The sequence below is a fragment of the Pan troglodytes genome, chromosome 11 (assembly GCF_028858775.2).
Source record: "Pan troglodytes isolate AG18354 chromosome 11, NHGRI_mPanTro3-v2.0_pri, whole genome shotgun sequence".
NCBI lineage: Eukaryota > Metazoa > Chordata > Mammalia > Primates > Hominidae > Pan > Pan troglodytes.
The window spans coordinates 39,804,158-39,825,052 of NC_072409.2; the positions used below are offsets into that span (position 1 = coordinate 39,804,158).

Below are 20,895 nucleotides of genomic sequence, written 5' to 3' on the forward strand. Positions count from 1 at the left end.
TGTGATTTGATGTCCTACTGTGTTCCTCGCATTAATCAGCCCCTGGGACTTTATAGATTAATGACCACGTTTCCCATTCTTGAAGTATGCAGAGGCACAAGGAACCCAAGGTCTTAGGTCAGCTCACTCGGGTACATCTGGCTCGGGACTGCTTTGGCTAAGATTGGCCAGTGCGACCTGGCAGAGAGAGGGCCAAGTCCAGGGGCGCGCGGCCCCGCCCTGGCCTGAGGATAGTGCTCAGACCCCGGGAGACTTCTAGGGCGGGGCCCATCAAGAATGGGGACGCGGGGAGGTCAAATGCCTGGAGGGGGCGGTAGCGCACGTAAGGTTGGGACCCCAGCTTTGCTTGGGGTTGGCAAAGGGCGGTCGCTCCGTCTGGTGGGGAGGAAAGGGGTGTCCTCAGCCAAGGCCCTAAAGGCCGGGCAGCCTGGCACCAACGGGCGTTCGAGCACCCGTGGGCGTCTTCAGCGACCCCCGGGACTCGGTCAGGGGCTCGTGGGCGCCAGAAAAGAACGGGAGAGCGTAGGCTGCAGATGCCTCTGGGACGCCTTCGTGGAACATTCTCCTGCCCAGACCTTCCCGGCCAGACCTCCGAGAAGCGGTTCCAAACCACCGTGCAGGTGCTACAGGCAGCGCTCGGCGGAGCGGCGGCGGCCACTGCGTGTGCCAGCGCGCGGTCCCGGTTCCCAGATCGCTGTCCCCGGGCGCTCTGGTGCCTGGAGGTCAGCGGTCGGCGGGCAGCGGCAGCTGGCGCAGCGGAGGGCCGGGGGCGCGTGTGTGCGTGTGCTGGGAAGGTGGCCCTCCCCGCGGCCGCCGCAGCGCCAGCGCCTTCCCCTCCCCCGGCGCGCACGGCTCGTCCCCGTCCCTGGAGGCGGCCCGAGCCGCCCCTGAGCAGCCTCGCCTTCGCCTCCCGCGTTTCCTGCCGTCCGCCCTCCCCCGGCCGAGCTCCAGGGGCTGCCGCCTAGCAGCTCCCGGCGGGAGAGCGGTTCAGAGCGCGCACGGGGGCGGGCGGAGGCGGCCCGGTGCGGGGCGGCCGCGCTGGAGAGAGGCGCGCGCGGAGACGCCGGCCCCCCTCTCCGCGTTTGCTCGCTTGCTCCCCGCCTCCCGCACTCCGCTCGCTCCCACCCCTTCCCGGCGTGATTGATCCGTCACGGGCGCCGCCGCTGCCGCCGCCGCCGCGGCCGTTCTGAGCCGAGCCGGAACCCTAGCCCGAGACGGAGCCGGGGCCCGGGCCGGCGCCATTGCGCGGGCGCCGCGGGAAGACCTTGGCGCGGGGCGGCGGGCCGGGCCAGGCCATGCGGGCCGAGTGAGCCGGCGCCCGCAGCCCGCGGCGCGGCATGGCTTCCCCGCGGAGCTCCGGGCAGCCCGGGCCGCCGCCGCCGCCGCCACCGCCGCCCGCGCGCCTGCTACTGCTACTGCTGCTGCCGCTGCTGCTGCCTCTGGCGCCCGGGGCCTGGGGCTGGGCGCGGGGCGCCCCCCGGCCGCCGCCCAGCAGCCCGCCGCTCTCCATCATGGGCCTCATGCCGCTCACCAAGGAGGTGGCCAAGGGCAGCATCGGGCGCGGTGTGCTCCCCGCCGTGGAACTGGCCATCGAGCAGATCCGCAACGAGTCACTCCTGCGCCCCTACTTCCTCGACCTGCGGCTCTATGACACCGAGGTGAGTGTCCGGCTGCCCCTGCCATCGGGGCTTCGGGGGGCATTGGGGTGGGTGGTTTGGACACAGGCAACCTCCGGCCTTTGGTCAGATCCCCGATTGACCGGCCCGCGCCTGCCGAGGACAGAGAGGGCTGGTGCCCAGTGTTCACCCCCGCGGTCCTGCTGGGCTTGGCTGGCACAGCTGGTAACATTTGCCAAGCACCCCCTCCTCCGGTCTTATGTGTGTATGTGTGTGTGGGGAGGGGTGGGGGTGGGATAGAAGACTGGGGTCTCTTTTGACCAGAGAAAAAGGAGTGGAGAAGGTGGGGGCTGGACCCCCAAAGGCCTACATTGATTGTCCCTGTCCAGGTCCCGCTCATGGGGCTGCGAGGTACCGAGTGGGAGGAACAGGCGCATTGACTGCAAACTGGGCCACCCAGGGCCGGAGGGGCCGCGGGCCTGCTCACAGGCCCCCAGGGAAGCCGAGCCGCGCTTTGAGGTCCGGAAGGCTCCGGAACCCAAGGGGCTTGAGCGTGCAGCGTGGCTGGGCGCCTGGTGCGCGCCAGCAGCTCTGAGCCCGCTCCGCGCGGGCAGGTGTGGGGCCACCGGCTCTGCAGCGCTTCTGCCTGGACGTGCCCGGCGCTGCCTGTGGCCAGAGCGATTTCAGGAGACCCCCGCCTCGGGTTAGTTGCTCAGAAAGTGCCCTGGCAGTTCTCGTCCCGGACGTGCAGTGGTGTCCGGCCGCGCCGCTGCTGTTGGCCGGGCGGCTGCAGGCAGTTTCTCACGGCTCAGGCTTGAAGCATCCGACCTAGCAGCCGGAGCACAGACTTGGAGAGCAGTCCTGAGCGGAGCCAGAGAGCCAAGGGCTTTCCATCCCAAGACCCCTCCCCACGCCCTCGGTTTGGGTTCTGCCTGAAGCCCCAGAGCGGACCTTCACCGCCAGCCCGGGGCTGGAGCGCGCGGAGCGGGTCTGGAGGAGCGATCGCTGGCCGCGCAAGGTCGGGTTTGCGAGTTTTTCCGGACCGAGCGAGCCCCTGTGCTCCGACCGCAGCGTCTGAGACGCGGCCTGAAGGGGGCAGTGATTTCCTGTGCAGTACGCTCAGTTGGCGCCTCTTCCATCGCGCGGAGCGGGGCCGAGGCGCTGGGCTTGATCCTGGCTTCCTGGGACTCTCCGGGCGCTTCTGCTGGAGTCCAGGTGCAGAACCCTTTTGGGAGGAGGGTCGCGCTACTGCTCTGGTGGTGCAATCTGGGCTTCCCCTCCTCCTTGGTCGGACCCTCTTTATGTCCCCAGAGAAAGAGCAGAATCTAGATTGTATCTTATTCCCTGCCTCCCCCGCTTCACCGGTGAACCAGCTTGCCCTGCGCTGTAAATAAAAGGTGAAGGAACCGGTGGCAGTTGGCAGCGGTATGCGCAGGCTGCTGCAGGCGGAGAGGCGTCCTCTGCCCCAGAGGATGCAAGCTGGCTGGCTGTGCAGGGCTAACCCGGTGTGAAATCATTTCCGAATGACATTCCTATCGCCCTCGTCTTTGCCTGAGCATCTCAAGTTCTGTGGGGGTACTTGTCTGGCACACATAAATGGAGACAGCAATGCAGTTACACGGAGGCATATCTTCTTGACAGTTTCTCTGTTGCTACTGCACATATTCTTCTGGAGGGGTCACTGCAAAGCCGGTCTTTTGGGGACAAACACATTTTTAGATAGGGCAGCCCTGCTTGCATCATCACCAAGTATTGTCAGCTGCATAATGTTTTCATCATCAGTTTCTTCCCTTTAGTAAAGCTTCCCTGAAAGAGATTTCATACTGGCCTGTTTGTGGCAGCAAAGAGATGGGTGCTTCGTTTCAGGGTGTGGGTTGAAGCCTTTACATTTTATTTTTCGAGTGTGTCTTGATGACTTTCTGAGTGAAAGGACCCAAAGTCAAGAGGATGAGACAGTCAGAAGACTCTTCAATTCGTGGGAATATTTAGAAAACAGTGGGAAGGAAGACAGAAGATAATTTTAGCTTCGTGCAAACAGAGAAGTGTCTCTAGCCTTTTGAAGGGGCCCAGAGCCAGGGCTTTGGGGTAGGTGGGGCCTGGGTTTTAGTGAGAAACTGGTTACTTTCCACCCTGGATGACCTTGAGCTGGGTATTTAATCTCTCTAAGCCTAGGTGGGAATATTATGCGTACTCTGCAGGTGACACACAGCTTAAGGAAGATAACAGGCCAGGGTAGAAGATGCCCTGAGCTGGCAGGCTCAGCGGCCAGTGCTCTGGCATGCTGTAAGCACTAAATAAATGTGTCCTGCTGCCTCCCCTCCTCCTCCTCCTTCTTTTTTGTTTTGTTTTGTTTTGTTTTGTTTTTGTTTTTTTGAGATAGAGTTTTGCTCTTGTTGCCCAGGCTGGAGTGCATTGGCGTGATCTCGGCTCACCGCAACCTCCACCTCCCACGGTCAAGTGATTCTCCTGCCTCAGCCTCCCGTGTAGCTGGGATTACAGGCATATGCCACCATGCCCAGCTAATTTTGTATTTTTAGTAGAGATGGGGTTTCTCCATGTTGGTCGGGCTGGTCTTGAACTCCCGACCTCAGGTGATCTGCCCACCTCTGCCTCCCAAAGTGCTGGGATTACAGGCATGAGCCACCGTGCCCAGCTCCCTTCCTTCATTTTTATTTCCTGTGAATTCACAAGTGGCCTTATCTTTAAAGTAGAGGTGCTTTCTCCCTGAGCCAGAGTGAAGGAAGGATCAGTCTAGGTAATTTGCAGCAAAATCTAGAGCGATCTAAAGAATGTTTGTGGCTAGTGTTAGAGTGTTTAGGGTCTAGTTTATTCAGATTGGCTGTCTTTGTGGACACTGCCTAATTATTTGTAGGCTCTGTCACATTGTTTGTAGACTTTAACACAGGTTGGATGTGGTGAACAGATTTTGGCTGGATTTGCTGACATTTGCTGTCAATCAGTGGCCTCAATGGCCAGTGACTATGGGCACCAGTATGGACCTTTATCCATATGATCTGCAGAGAGATGGAGATTTAGCAAGGAATGGGTTAATCTGGTCCCTGGGGACAATCTGTCTCAATAAAGGAGCCTCCTACAACCAGATTGACCCTCTTCTGTAAGTAGAATAGTGGTAGATTTTCAAAACCTCACTCAATGCCATGTGTTGGTAAAAATGAAACAGCCTAACAGAATACCTGTCTATCAGAATCTCTGCTTCTCTGGTGTAACACCAAATGGCTTCAGCAAATACTCGTTTATATATTCCAATGAGGATTTGAACAAGCAAGACAACTGAAAATACAGATAAAAGAAAGCATCAGAAACTATGTAGAAGCATAGAAGTTACTATACCAAGAACCTGGGCTAAAATTTATTGCATTGAGTATTATATTTTAGCTCTGAGCTTCCTGGCAGTCAAGGTGAAAAGGTAAATGTACCATATTACTTAATGTTTGATCTAAAAAATCTGAGAGACAATGATTTTTTTTTTGAAAGAGTTGGGGGTCTCATTCTCTTGCTCAAGCCAGACTGCAGTGGTACATCATAGCTCACTGCAGCCTTGAACTCCTGGGCTCAAGTGATCTTCCTGTCTTCAGAAATGTTCTCCATGTGATTGTTTCTTATTCTAGCCACACTAATAAAATAAAATAATAGCCAAGGAATGAGTTAAAGATTTTTTTTTCAATTTGATTAATGTTCATTGTGGAAAAGCTGAAAATTACAGAGAAGCATAAAGAAAAATAATTGCCCATAATCCATCTACACAAAAATAATAACATCTAATAATTAGCATCATTCCCTTCCAGTTGTCATTTTTTACTATTTTATGTACTTGAGATCATACTCCATGTGCTCTTTTATGTTTTTTTCCTTCAGTTAACATTGTATCATGGGTTTTTCCCCATGTCCTCAAATCCTCCTTGTAAAGATGATTTTTGGTGGCTGTATACTATTCTATCCTGTGGGTGAACCATACGTATTTAATCATTCCCCTATTGTTGGACCTATATGTTTTCTCATGTGTTACTATCTTAAATCATTCAATAATAAACTTAGGGAAAGTTCAGGGAGCCAAGGAGCCCAGTCTAGGGGTACAACTGTCAGAAAGACCACCCTGATGCCAAGATCCAATGTAGAAATCCCAGTGATTGGTGAGCATGTCTTTTTTCTTGAGTGGCTTTGCCAAATATCTTTTCCCTTATTCACTATGCTTTAAAAAGGATTTAAAGGACTGTTGAATTGAGGCTGTGCTTCCTAAAAAGGTCTGAGTACAGCTCAGCAGGTGTTTACTGAGCACCTACTGGAGCTGTTGATGCTGCAGAAAGGTGTAAAACATAGCCCCGGGTTTGAGAGAGGCAGCTGGTGAACAGAGAACAGGGCAAGAACGTATTCATCATTTCTAATGCAAGGTAGAGAATGATAGTGGAGATGGTTGCATAATTCTGTGAATGTACTAAAAACCATGGAATTATACACTTTATATATATATATATATATAAATCACCCTTTTAAAGTGTATAAGTTAATTAAATCTCAGTACAGATTTAACTGTATTAAATCTCAATACAGTTAACTAAATCTCAATACAATAAAATATAAATTTTTAATTTTATTAAAAAATAAATTTATTTTTATTTTATTTAAAAATAAAAAGATAGACTGAGTGTGGTGGCTCATGCCTGTAATCCCAGCATTTTGGGGGTGCTGAGGTGAGAGGATTGCTTGAGGCCAAGGAGTTCAAGACCAGCCTGAGCAACATAGGGAGACCCTGTCTCTACATAAAATAAAAAATTAGCCTGACATGGTGGTATGTGCCTGTGGTCCCAGCCACTAGGGAGGTTGAGGCAGGAGGATTGCTAGAGCCTAGGAGGTAAAGGCTACAGTAAGCTGTGATTGTGCTGCTGCACTCTAGCCTGGGCAACAGAGCAAGACTCTGTCTCAAAAATAAAACAAAATAAAATTTAAAAATTTTAAAAAGAACGTGAGCTCTTTCAGGTTCAGGCTTACATCTTCTTTGCAGCTGCACCCCCACTGCCCAGCATGCTGCCTGGCCCTTAGTAAGTGTGTTGTTTAGTACTCTTGATGCAAATGACAGAAAGCCAACTTTAACAGGTTCATATAACTGAAAAAACCTAAGGTGTGCTGTATGCAGGCATGGTCAAATCCAGGGGCTCAAATGATATCTTTAAAAATATCTTCCTCTCTGCCTCTTGGCTTTGATTTCTTCTGTGTTGGCTTCACTCTCAGGCAGGCTTTCCCCATGTGGTGGCACAGATGGCCTCTAGAAGCTGCAGGTTTACACACTTCCAGTTTAGAAACTCCAGTAAGAAGAGTGTTTCTTTCCCAACTGTTTCAGCGAAAGTCTCAAGTTTATATCTCATTGGCTTGAATTGGGTCATGTGTTTATCCACGAACAAGTCACATGACCCTGATGGGACAGGCCTAGAACTTCTGCCCTCCTTTCATGATGAGAGAGGGAGGTGAGGTCAGCTTCACCCAACCACCTGAACACAGAGTTGGGGAGAGGTGATTCCTCCAAGGAAATCAGAGGCCATTAAGGGTTTGTATGCCAGTGGGTCTGATCACAAATAGCCACAAAGGCAGGCAGTTGGGGAGTGCTAAATTGAAGAAAGAAACAATAGAAGCCAGGGGCATTAAGAGAAAGGGAAGATCATATAGGACCAGAGAGACCTCCTGGAGAAGATAAGCCTGGAAGAGTGAATATAAAGTTGACAGAGAGAGGCAGAAGCTCTGGGAAATGGACATTGGATACCAGGAAGGGTCTCCAGATCAAAGATGAAGCAAAAAAGTGTGCAGTGTGTTTGGAAATGCAGGGTTTGTAGAGGGAAAAGGTAGCTGGTGCTGGGTGTGGACGGCCTTGAATGCTGTGTCAGGAAGGTCGGACTTTAATCTGGAGCTGCAAGGAGCCGTGCGATGTCTTTGAACATGGGTGTGATCCTATCAAGGCTGGTGAGCATGTAGAGGCTGGACTGGAGACAGAATGAGCCTGGAGTCGGAGGGGCTGGGAAGCTACTATAACAGTTGAAGGGAGCGGTGATGGGGCCTGAATGGAGACAGGGAGGCAGGAGGGGGTGTTGTGAAGAACGGGCAGCACTGAGACCCGACAGGGCAGGAGGGGCAACAGAGAGGGAACCAATGTCTGGGGAGGGGGTGTGTCATTGGCAGAACAGTCACTGGAATTAGATGCACCCTAGGGGAACAAGGAGAGAGGGTCCCTGCAGGGGTGAGGCCAAGTGCTCACCTCACACCTGTCCAATAAGCCCTGGCCCTAGGGTCAGGAGACCTGGGTTTGTATCCTCATTTGGGCACCACTCACCTGCTTGGTGACCTTGGGGAGGTCTGTTTGCCTCGGTTTCTTCATCGATGAAATGGGGCTGATATACTAACTGCCTTATCAGGTGCATAAGGGACAAATGAGATGATCCAGGTGACATAATCCAATCAATGCTCGGCACACTGCGAGTGCTCAGGAAATATCGCTGCTCTGTTGTTCCCATTGTTATTATTTCCGTACAATCTGGGGATCATTGTGCTGACCTCACAGGGCTGTTATAAGGAATAAGTCTAATGGGTGGGGCAGCTCAAAGCCTAAAGTAAATACAAAGCAGTGTGACAGGTCCCTTGTTTTCTGGTGCTGTGTTGCAGAGAAGGCATGCTGGCAGAAGAGGGTGCAGACACTGTGGCCTTTATTCATGTGTGTTTCCCGGCGTGTCTTTCCTTCTGCCGGTATCATAGTTGTTTGTCACTTTCTCCCCTGCTGGCCGGCAGCTCTTGAGGGTAGGGTCAGTCTCATCCCTCAGGGCCTTATGGAGCTTAATGAGCAGCCTGCATGAGTAAATGGTGAGGAGCTGAACTGGAGGTGCATCGATTTGAGTCTGCTTTCTGAGTTAGCACCCTCTGGGATGGTTGGTCTTGTCCCTTCCCCAGGGTCTTCCTCCCTCATTTAAGGACTGAGGTGGCACTACATATCAGGGCTAAGCAAACTGCTGAGCTGTAGCTGCCCTCTGCGTGTGCCTACCAGCACCAAACCCCGAGCTCCCCAATATGAGGGCAATATGAGCGCCCCAGAAATTCCTCACACCTAGCCAGGCACCCACGGACATAACTTCTCTGTCCCCAAATTCCTTTTTAAAGACTGAGTTGGGGTGGTGGGTGGAACTAATACACTAAGGGCCTGTTTAATGTTTGATATTGGGCTAAGAATGTTAGCATACTCACTTTATCTTTAAAGGGACCTTCTTTGTGTATTTGACTTTCCTTCCCTGTGGGCAGAGTAACATCAACTTCTTCATACAGAGATCTGAGATCTCAGCAGGGAAATTAGCAAGCTGGAAGCACAAGATAACGATGCAACAGGGGTACTAAATGGATAGTATCTAGGATATATGTCTTTTGTTAGTTAGGGTGGGTGAGGCTATGCTGCATTAACAAACAAATCCTGAAATCTCAATTGCTTAACACAGTAAGATTATTCATTGCCCACACAAAGTCCAGTGTGTCAGAGGTCGTCCTGGGTGGCTCTCCTCCAGGTGGTAACGCGAGGAGCCAGGCCACTTTTGTATTGTGAGTCTCCCATCTTAAGGCTTCAGGAAGATGGGGAAGAGAAGAATCCAGAGGGAAGGCACACTGGACTTTTAACCACCTTCACTTGCAAGTGACACATATTATTTCTACCCATATTCCACTGGCCAGAAATAGTCAATGGCCAGCCTAACTACAGAGGAGGCTGGGAAACATAAGGAGCATATGGATGCCATGGACACTTGTCAATTGGGGTCCTTCAGGAAGGAGATGCCAAGATAGACTTGTAAGCATAAGAGATCTTGGAAGCCATCCCTGTGAAAGATAAAAGAATAGGTAAGGAAATGCTCTGTCCGTGATGCTGTTCTGACACCTGTGGAAGGAGACGGGGAAGGAAGGAGAGTTGGGTAGGAAGAGCTCCAGAGCCAAGATTATCCATTACAGGAGTTTCCTATCAGACCCAATGAGCCAGGCTCTAGAATCCCCACCCAACTCAGTGATTGGCTGAGGTCTGCCTTGGGAGATTTTGCTCTTAGCTTGAAGGCTGTGGCAGGTCTTAAAGGTGTTGCAGCTGATGACCATTAGCTGATTGCATCTCCTCCTGTAGGTTCTCTCTTTAAAGGAGGGTGGGGCCTACTTGGTTGGCTGCCACAGACACTGCCTGTTGCTTCTACAATGCCCTACTACTTACTACACCTGGCCCTATTCTAGGCTCTGGGATACAGAGCTGGATGAAACACAGATCCTGCCCTTGAGGAGCTCACTGTCCAACAGGTGATCAAGATAGACAAAAACAATTACACGTGGCATAGCCCAGCCACAGGAGGGGTTAGCAGAGGATGTGGGGGAAGGGAAGGCATTCCCCTTCTCCAGGCACCTGGTTGGTCATCCTCCATGTTGTTTGGGAGTAAAATGTAAGTGACTTCTTATCTCTAACTTTTTTGTTACTTATTTTGGTTTTAGGAAGGTGAGGAAATTAAATGGCATAGTTTGCCCAGTGAGCAGCTGCATTCTATTACTTTCTTTTCTTCTTCTTCTCTAGCGTTATGTAACAGTGCACAGTGAGGCTGGTGAAATGCCTTCCTGTCTGTACCTGGCTTTCTAGGGATGCACAGAGGAGCCAGGCTGAAACCGTGGGTGTATGAGCCCCAGATAGGGTCAGCATCTGGGTTTGGTGCTGGGTTAGTTGCTGAGACCACAGGGAAGTCTTTGCTGTTCTCTGTGAATTGCAGCACTAATCGAGGATCCCCACTCCACTGTTAGCACCAAAAAGGCAGGCACTGGGTGTGTCTGGCTCCTCTGTGGTCCCCCTAGGCACTATCTCAGGGCCAGGCACAGAGCAGGAGCTCAATAAATATTTATGGAACAAATAGATCTAAAAGCCTGGATTCCAGCTCTCCAGTTCTAAGAGGATTAATGGGCAGAGTTTTAACAAATGGAGTAAGTGCTTTGTATGCCAAGCCATGTGAGGGTGAGCTTTCTGCTTGCTCTTTATTCATTCTTTCGGGTTCTTATTATTTAGTGCTTTCGGGGGCTCTGTAGTTGTGGTGTAAAAGGGGAAAGGGTGCTTGGGTGTTCCAATAGAAGATTTTGTGCAAAGCTGATGTCATTTTCTTCGTCTCTGACAAATATATGCACCATCCTCCAAGGTACATCAAAACCTAGGAAATAAATACTTTCTGGCTTCTGAGAAGCATTATGGTTTTAGGAGGTCAGTTTATTGGAGCAATACGCTAACCAGTGGACGGAGGACTTAGGAAACATGTTCTGATATCTCACTCTCGCCTCCAGAGAGCACGAGAGCCAAAGGAGGCTAGACTGGGCTCTGGTCCTGGCAGAAATTGTGGGAATGAAGCCAGTTCATCAGCCTTGGTGAGTCAGGTGGTCCAGTGCAGATCTGGGCATAGTGAGAAAATATGTTCCCTGGAATCCCCTAATAGCAAGGCTTCTTCCAGGCTCCCTGCTCCTGGGTCAGAAGCTTCTGCTCTTTATTCTTCTATGGCCAGGACTAACTCAGGAACTGGGTATGCTCAGCTTGAAAGGGACCGTCTCCCTGATGGTGACAGAATAGGTCTGGACCCCAAACTAGATAACCAAGATTGTGAGTAAAGGCCGGGTGCAGTGGCTCATGCCTGTAATCCCAGCACTTTGGGAGGCCGAAGCGGGTGGATCACGAGGTCAGGAGTTCGAGACCAGCCTGACCAACATGTTGAAACCCTGTCTCTACTAAAAATACAAAAATTAGCTGGGTGTGGTGGCACGCACCTGTAATCCCAGCTACTCAGGAGGCTGAGGCAGGAAAATCACTTGAACCTGGGAGGTGGAGGTTGCAGTGAGCTGAGATCACACCACTGCTCTCCAGCCTGGGTGACAGAATGAGACTCCATCTCAAAAAAAAAAAAAAAGAATTGTGCGTAAAGTAAGAGTACATTGGTTATGAGCTGGAGTTAAAGAGTCTGAAAATTCTTGCCTGTGTGAATGAATATTGAACACTTTTTTGGGCTGATGGGGGCATTCTTTTGCCGATTTTCTACCTTTCTGATTTTTTTAGAGTAGTCTGCATTGCTGGAAGGATGAAGTGTCATTGTCATCTAGAAAATTAGTGGTAGGTCCAAAGTATTGAGTGCGTGGACTCATCTGTCTTCATCAATGCCCGTGTTCCACAGCTGCTGGCGGAAGCAGACCCCCTTCTCCTGCCATTTGGCAAGGACATCATCAGTCACTGTTCAGATAAAATCTAGCCAAAGAAGGACTTTGTGGAGTGATGCATTATTGCTGCTCTCATGGTACAGGGTCAGGAGGTGGCACAGAGAAAAATGATATTTTTCACACTCTTCTTATGATCCACTTGACTTTGTTCAGAGAAAACTGATTTTGAAAGCAACAGCCATACTTATAATAATCATCACTGTATTATCCAAATCGTCTTGTTTCTAGAACTACCATTCACTGAAGCCTTTCTGAAAAATGCCCAGAGTTGTTTCAGGGATGTAAGTGGCAGATGGGGACCCGCATGCCCACTCTGGGGCAGATGACCAGAGCCCATGCGAATGCCCCCGCCCAGTCCAGCTGAGAGTGCCTTGGCTTTGATGGAAGGGAAAGTTGGCTTGGTTGTCACTCCACAAAGCATCCTCTGGAGCCCAAGTAACCCTTCAGAGGTCCTTCCTGGACTCTGGGAATTCTAGAAACTTTGGGAAGCCCTTGGAGAGCTTCTAAATGTCATGGTCATAATCAAAGGAAAAGGAAATAGGAACATTTAGTTGCAGGTGGGTAGATGAAGAAAAAGAATCTAGAACAACAGTAGCTCACCTTTATCCAGTGCTTACTATATGTCGGCACCTATGTCAGTGCTTTGCAGCATTCATTCATTTCGGCTTCACTACAGTCCTATGAGGTCCTTACTCTTTTTTTTTTTTTTTTTTTTTTTTTTGAGACGGAGTGTCGCTCTGTCGCCCAGGCTGGAGTGCAGTATCTCCGCTCACTGCAAACTCCGCCTCCCGTGTTCACGCCATTCTCCTGCCTCCGCCTCCCGAGTAGCTGGGACTACAGGCGCCCGCTACCACACCCGGCTAATTTTTTGTAGTTTTAGTAGAGACGAGGTTTCACCGTGTTAGCCAGGATGGCCTCCATCTCCTGACCTCGTGATCCGCCTGCCTCGGCCTCCCAGAGTGCTAGGATTACAGGCGTGAGCCACCGCGCCCGGCGGTCCTTGCTCTTATTGTCTGCATTTTACAGATGAGGCTTAGAGAGCTTATGTGACGTATTTAACATCACAACCAACCAAGTGTCGAGCTGGGATTTGAAATCTGGATGGTCTGACTTTGATCTCTGCAGCTTACGCTCTGAGTTAACCACCATCTTCATATAGTTATTTTCCTCCCATAAAAGCAAGCGGCAAGTTTTTTTTCTCCGATAAAAACAAGCGGCAATGCTTTTTGTGCTTGCAAATTTCACCCCCAACTGCTTGCCTCTCCCTCGGATTCAACCCCACCCTCTCCCATTTCTCTGTCCACCCACTCAGTCATATACAGCCAACCCTGCACTTTCTACTCACTTTAAGTGTCTGTCTACACACCTGACTCACACAGATCTGCTCTCTATCCCCTGGCACCTGGAGAACTTGTCGCTTGCAGAACTTGTCACCTTCGGTTGTGTTTACTCAGGATGGCAGTGTTTATGTCTGAGTGTGTCTCCTGATAGACTCGGATCATCTCAAGGGTAATAGTGGTGCTTCCTTTATGAATTTAGGCTATACTTGCTAAGCACCTACTTGGTGCCAGGCTCTGGGTTTGTTACACAGTGTAGGGAGATAACTCCAAAATAGCTGTGCTTTCAAAGGCACATGGGGGAGGAGGCCCAGGGATCGTTACCATGCAGCATGAGGAGTGTGATGGTGTGTATGGGCACCCCCAGGTACAGAAGACAATTAAGACCACTGACCCAGCAAACCAGTCCAGCGGCCTCCCAGCTTGATACCCTGCAGGGACTCACCATTGTTCTTGGGGTGGGAACACAGCTTCTCCCACAGCTTTGCAAGCCCTCTGGAGTCTGCCCTGCCCACTCCCAGCATTGCTGCTGAGCACTCTCCCTCTCTTCTTCAGGCCCAGCCACATGGTCCTCTCTGTGTCTTGGATGAGTGTGCTCCTCCCTGCACAGGGCCTTTGCACAAGCTGTTACTGTGGCCTGGAATGTTCTTGCCACCTTTCTTCATCTTTTAAATCCTAGATCAAGTGTGCATTCTCTGTCCTCCCCGATTAGGCAAAATCCGCTATCACGTTTTCTCTAAGAACCATGAACTTTCCTTTGTACTGCTTATCACAGCCGCAAGTTAACTTTTGTTGGATTATTTGATCCCTATTGGTCTCCCTCCTGCTTCACAAGGGGACTGTGAACTCCATGAGTGCAAGAACTGGTTTGTTTTGGCTCACCATAATGTCCAGCACACTTTCTAGCACATAGTAGGTGCTCAGTAACTATTTGGAGACTGAGTGAAGGCTGGAGGATTCTGAGGCCAATCTTGATGTTTATAAATGGCATGCTAGTTTGTTTTTCAGTGCCTGTGGGGTGTGGGGGAGACAGCTGGACACTGTAGAAAGACACTGGGCATCGGTCAACCTGTGTGTGCATGCTGACACTGCCTGTCCCCTGAGCCCCAGAGTCCTTGTCCGTGAGATGGGGATGATACTCTGTGAGAGAGTTATTTTGAGGGTTGACCTGGAACATTCATGTAAAGCATTGAGCATAGGGATCCACACTGAGTAGATTTTATACTAAGTTTTACTGTTATCATTTTATTATAATGCATATGAAAATGTGAATTGCTGTGTAGCAGCATAAAAACTGGTTCTTATTTCAGTGGGGGACTGTGTGTTTGAGGCCAATGAAGAAGTTGTGATCTGTGTCTGAGCTTCATTGAATGGGATTTTTAAGTTAAGGGGTGTCTTTAAGCCCCATCCATTTCTGGAAGGATTTGAGGTGCGCCGAGAGCTCAGTGGTGAACCATCCACTGGCCCTTGGGGCTGGTGTCCCCAGTGAAGTCTTTATAACTCTGCTTTATAATCACTACTGGTTATTGTCCACTGCCCCGCCAGGCTATGAGCAGGGCCAGTCCATGAGGACAGGCACAGCATCTGTTTGGTGTCTGCCATGCCCCAAAGCCCAGGACAGAGCCTGCAGGTACTCCAGAATATTTGTGAGTGAATGAAGGTCTCTGTGTCTGGAGCACCCAGCACAGCCCCTGGTGCATTGCAAATGCGTTTCGCATGAGTGGTGCTAAACACAAGGTAAAACAGAACAATTTTGGATAAAAATCACAACTGGGCCCCTAAGTGGAACAGAGAGAGAAGATGTTATCAGGCATCTGTGAAGAATGGATTGTTCCAGTTGAACACTGGATTAGAAGGCAAGAGAGAGATGCTCTGATGTTCCTGTGTGATGAGGACACATTTCCTTTTAGGCTCCAGAGACAAATCTTTTAGGTTAGAGGCAGGGCAGTTCAGTGGAAAGAGCTCTGGATTCTCCATGGGTGACCCAATGCCATGGATGCTCTCTAATGGATGACCTTGAGCTAGTCATTTAACTTCTCTGCACCTTAGTTTTATCACCTATAAAATGAGAATAGTAATGTCTGCTCTGCTTTTTCATAGAGTTATTATAGAGATCGGAGAAAGAGAGAAAGAGAGGAAGGGAGAGAAATAAGATTAATGTGAAAGGGCTTTAAGAAGCTGTAAAGTGGTGCAGATATAAAATATGCCTGAAACTAAACACAAAGAGTAATTAATTCTGGGCCATTCTCTCAGGACCATTGGATATTTCCAATAACATCTTTATAGAAGACACAGCGATGTCATTCATGTGAGTGATCATTTAACCCCCTAATAAAGGAGGACACAGTATTAGATTATAACACTCTGAAAGCAGTTCTTCAGGGAACTGAGGTTCTGTGACCCTAGCAGGCTGTCTTACCGAAGAATCTAGAACAAGAGGTAGTTAACGTGTTTCCTCTCAACTGTCAAATGTCTTCAAAAACCAATCATCTGTCTTTGGCAGGTGTCAGGCCCAAGGCCATCCACTGCCAGGCTATTGATCAGGGGTCTCAGGGCAGAAACTTGGGAGCATGAAAGTTAGTGAGGGCTGTCTTCTGTAAGCATCAATTTGGGATCCTGGCCATCAGCGGGACCTAGACCTCAAATCATGGGGGGTTGCTAGTTGGGTGGCTGGGGGAGAGCCTAGCCCACCAGCTTAAAATATGAAATACCCAGACTGGGCCAGTCCACTGCAGCCCAGGAGTGGGCGGCTGGAATGCCTGTGTGCTGGGCGTTTTCATTTTCTCCAGAAAGAGCTTTGGCTTCTCCAAGCAGATATACAAGTATTTGGTGGAGATCTCAGGGTTCTGGGCCAGGCAGTGTGGAAATGATGAGTCTGGCTTGAGAGTTTGGGGGCAACAGTTGCTAGCTGGCTACCTCCTCCTCAAAAGGAGAGCAGCCAGGCTCCTGTGGACACTGGGTTTTTAACCATCAGATGGGCTTTGACCTGGCTGCTCAGAATTCTCTGCATGCTGTGGCCTGGAAGGCCCTAATTCCAACCTTGTGTCCACAATGGAGAAAACAAAATGACAGGGACAGGTCCTTATTGAATCCCTACTATGTGCTGGGCACTGTGTGGCTGCTTTCATATGTGCACCTGGATAGTGGCAAGGTGTAGTAGAAAGAGCTTAAAACTTGTGAGATGGAGAGGCCCAGGGTCAGCTCTGAGCTCTGGTCTGGCTCCGTATTCAGATGACATTCTAAAGCCCCTCCCCTTAGGAAGCTTTCAAGTCATTGAGGATCAATAGCCATGTTGTCTAAAGAACAGTGGGTCCTCTGGGAGGGAAAGGAAGGAGAGTGACTCCCAGCCTCTGGGGTTGAAACTGTTAGGATGTAGTGGGGCCTGCTGGCAGGAAAGGCAAAATGATCTGCAAGGGAGACCTTGCTTTGGGTGGGGGCCAGAGCATGGGCTGCTGAGGGCAAGGCTAGTTTAGAGATATAGCTGATACTGGAGCCCCCTGCTACCACCTGAGGACATGGAGGGGCCCGGGGATGGCATCTGTGTAGATCAGTGCACATGGAAACTGCTCAATGCCCGGGACTGAAACCCTCACTTTCTGTTTTGGCCCTGAGTGGGTGGCCCTGGAGAATGGGGGCCTCTGTCCCAAGATGGACCTCATCAGGGGGCAGGACCTCATCCTGGTTTCAGAGGAGACCTCAGGCTTCTGATGAGGCCATGGTAGCAAGGCAGAGCTGAAGGGAGCTGAGGGTGGCAGCTAAGCCTGGCTTAGAGGCTGGGATTGAGGAACCTCGAGGTGTCCGGGTGAGGAACACTCGCTGATCTATCAACATAGGCCACGCCGGGGGTCGAGGGAGAACTGGGCCAAGTGTTGCCAAGAGAAAGCCCAGACTGCCCTACCCCCATCTCTTCTTTGAGCATTCCAAGGAATATGTCATTTGTATCGACCCGGTAAAGTCTGAAGGGCAGTTGGTGTCTCATTTAGTTCTTATAAAATGGTTCCTCTGTTACCAGGGTGTTACTGAATGAGGCATTTGGAAGAAATAGTCAACTCTAGCACTGCACAGCATTTGTAATTCTCATTGTTTAGTTGTTGGTATTATCTTAACAACTAAACAACTAAAGAAGAATTCTTGCCCTTAGTCCCATTCATACCTGGAGAAACTGTGGATCTGCATGGTGAGCTGGGGTGTGAGGCAGCGAGTCTAAGTTGGCCCGACTCTGAGCCCAGTGCCCTTGGCACCACCCACAGCTGCCAGGCATGCTACAGTCCAGCCAGATGGGGTCTGTGGTCCTGCTGTTTGGGGTCCCAGGATCCAGCCAGACTCCCGGGAGTCACCTATCATGGCTGTTCCCGAAGGCCCTTAGGCCAAGCCCCAGAGAGAGTGGAAGGTTATAGATGGTGAGCTGTATGTGTAGACACTGTTGGCTTCATGGATGAGAATGCACTTTCTATTTCATCCTCCTAAGCACTTCAAGAAAGACTCTAAAGGTGGCCCAGGGAGGCGCTCAGAGTGGCTGGATGTTGGGTGGACTAATATCCATACTGCTGGCCACCACAGCTTGCCACACAGGGGAGGTGACCTCATGCTGGACACTGAGTTCCATTCAGGAGCAAGCTTGGAGCACCTGCCTCCTGCCACGCCCTGGGCCATCCAAACTTGACTCGGGTGTGACCTCTGCCCTTAGGGAGCTCACAGGACAATGTAGGCCACTCACATGCAAGCAAGTGACCCTGGTAAGAGCACTTACTAGCTGTGTTAGTTTTGGGCAAGCCACTTTATCTCCCTGTGCCTCAGTGTTCTTCTCTGTACAATGGGGTGATAATAATAGTACCTGCTTCATAGGACGGCTACCAAAACTGATAGTTATCAGTGACTGCTGAAGACTTCAGCCACTGCCTGATACATAGTAAGTGTCATAATAGTGTCAAATACAAAAATGCTGTGAGGAAGATTTGAAGATCCTCTTAGCAGAGGCTCAAGTAAGAACTCCAGCAGCACAAAGAGGAGGTGGTGAATTGAATTCTCACAGGGTGGAACCTGGAAGGGCCTTTCACTGCAAGCAACCTTTGAGCTGGCCTTGAAGGACAGGAGGTAGAAGATGTGGGAAGCACCCTGTGGGAGGAGGGAATTGTGCAAGCAAAGCTTGGAAAGTAGGACTTTGAGGGGATAATGCTGAGCCATTCAGATGTGGCCAGCACATAGGTGACTGATTGCAAGAGACACTGTGGACAGAGAGCTGAACGGCCTGGGAAACAGTCACCTTTGGGCCCGCAGTGTCTGAAAGCACATTTCTTAATCAATCAGTGCTCACCAAGGGCCTCCGCAAGGTCCTGGCTTCTAGCCTTGCTGTCGGCAAAGAGTTTCCTATTGGCCAAAGCTGGAGAACACAACCCCCCAGTCAACTGAGAGCTGGGCAAGGTCACCTCCAGGGACATTGCAAAGACTAAGGCACAGGGCAAGAAAGGTGGATTAGGCTGACTTGGAGTTAAACCCTGGCTTTGTCACTTCCTAGGGGTGACAAGCCCTGTAACTCATCGAGCCTGTCATTCCCCCTGTGCAACAGGGAGATGAGTTTACCTGCCTTGCAGGGTTTGTCCGTGAGGCTAGGATGAGAGTATGTATTCTCAAACACCCCAGCTGGAGCTAGGCACTCCATGGATGCCTGATAACACTGAATGGGAATGGGACCCATCCTTGTTTGACATCACTTAGATTTGGAAGTGAGTCTGCCCTCAGATCATTCTAATTTTAACAATCGAAAAATGACTCAGGGTCTTGAAGAGGGCCCAGGAGGGATTTTAAAGCTTACTCTAAGTTGAGTCTGTAGATGGACATAATAGATGCAATCAGCTTTACGTTTCTCTTAATGGCTTTCTTGATGAAGGGAAGCAGTGAGTAGCAGTGATCTGTGCTGATATAACTGTCGTGGAACTCAGCAGTGAGAGGCCAGGTTGGCAGGCCTGGCTGTGCAGTCACAGGGCAGAAGGCTGGTGCTGACTTCCCCAGGCTGTCCCTCTGGCTGATGGGCAGCCAGTCTGGCTGCAGAGGAAGTTGCCCTTTTGATGCAGGTGCACACACAGTGTTGGTCCCTAGGACCTGTCTCTGTCAGAGTGTGGCAGGATATCTGGTCTGGGTTGGGTTTCTCCTTTATTCCCTGATGGGCTAAGTCCTGGGTTTGGACAGCAGTGCTCCGGGGGCCACTGTCATTCTGGATTCTAGGGATTAATCAGCCCCTCTTGAGAGGATCATGGTCTTGGTTCCCAGCTGGGATTCAGAATGGCTTTCCTTCTGAGACCTGCCAGGTTCCAGCCCCTTGCTACCTGCCAAACATGACTTCTTCTTTGGGCAGAGAAGGGCGGGCTATTCCTTCTCTACACATTTGGATGAAAGAGATTCTGAACAGAGCAATACAGTGGTTTTCTCACAATCACTGATAAAGAAGCTGATGTATAAAGATGAAATTGGATTTATACCAAAAATAAATCAGTTTTAGGTGTTTAGCAAAAGAGAGCTGTAATGGCTTTGGGGGAGCCCTGGGGAAAGGAAGGATGTGTTCAGAATACGGGGTTGGATCTTGGAAGGCTTGGTCCTGGTTCCTGAAATTTGGGTTCTCTGAGACTCAGTTTCTTCACCTGTAAAATGGGGAAAGGCACCTGCTCCAACCTCTCTCAGGGTGATTTTATGCTTAAATTAGATAATGACACTGGAAAGTCCTTGACCAAAGTTAAGAAAGGCATATCTGGGATTGCTGAGTGTTTCCATGAGAGCCCTGCTGTGATAGGTGTCTGAACGTGTGAAGGAGGAAATCATGGAAGCTGCAGAAGAAGCAGTGTTGCAACGATAATGGGGACTAAAGTAGGTCTCATTTCAGTTTTAGGAGGAAATAGGGCAGTAGATGGAAAGATTGAGCTATCTATTTTTGTTTTTAAGTCACTTTGCAGGGAAGAAATTGGGCAGTTGGACTCTTTCATTCTCTATAGTCAGAAGTCAGAAGTCAGAATGTCAGAGTAGATTTAAGGCCCACCTGAAAAAACAAATAAATATATCCTGAAAAGAGTTTCTTGTGTGGTTTGGATGTGTATAAGAAGCCAATTTAAAAGCGTTCAGATCTTTTTATGGTATATGTAACGATAACTGACATAATAGCGTTAGGAAGAACATAACCGTGCCATAAACCCTGTCATTTTGACTCTTTTGAAGAAAAGCTGGTCAAAGAGACGTCGGGGATAGAGGACGATCCTGGCTTTTTTACTTGCTCAAAAGCTGCTTTCTGCAGTCCAGCTCCTCTTGTTTGGAGCTGTACAAGATCCTTCAGAAACTTGGAATGTGGGAATCCTGGGTTACTGTCTAGGCACAGGCATGAGCTTGTCTAAGTGAAAATGCAGTATATCCTACTATTAGCACCGCCAGCATTGTCAAAGCAAACACATTCCCCAGTCTTAGCCTCTTCTAAGGACTTTATGGGTAGTAAATCATCTACTTCTCACCAAGGTCCTAGGAGGTAAGCATTGTTATTGCCCCCATTTTTCAGATGAGAAAACTGAGGCACAGAGAGGTTCAATAACCTGCATAAAGTTACATGTCTAGTAAGCTGGGATTCAAACTGAGGCAGTCTGGTTCCAGGGCCCACATCCCTAAACGTTATACACCACTGTCTTGTCTCTGGCTTCCAAAGGGACCTCAAGAAA

The 20,895-nt window shown here is 50.0% G+C and overlaps 1 protein-coding gene across 1 annotated transcript in view; it reads left to right on the top strand.

Moving 5' to 3' along the window:
- The first annotated feature begins 1,142 nt into the window (after positions 1–1,142).
- Positions 1,143–20,895, top strand: part of GABBR2 (gamma-aminobutyric acid type B receptor subunit 2) — a 422,124-nt gene continuing 402,371 nt past the window's right edge. Inside the window, exon 1 of the mRNA XM_016961310.3 lies at positions 1,143–1,658. Coding sequence (XP_016816799.1) covers positions 1,338–1,658 — 321 coding nt within the window. The 5' untranslated portion in view covers positions 1,143–1,337. The remainder of the gene's footprint in view (positions 1,659–20,895) is intronic.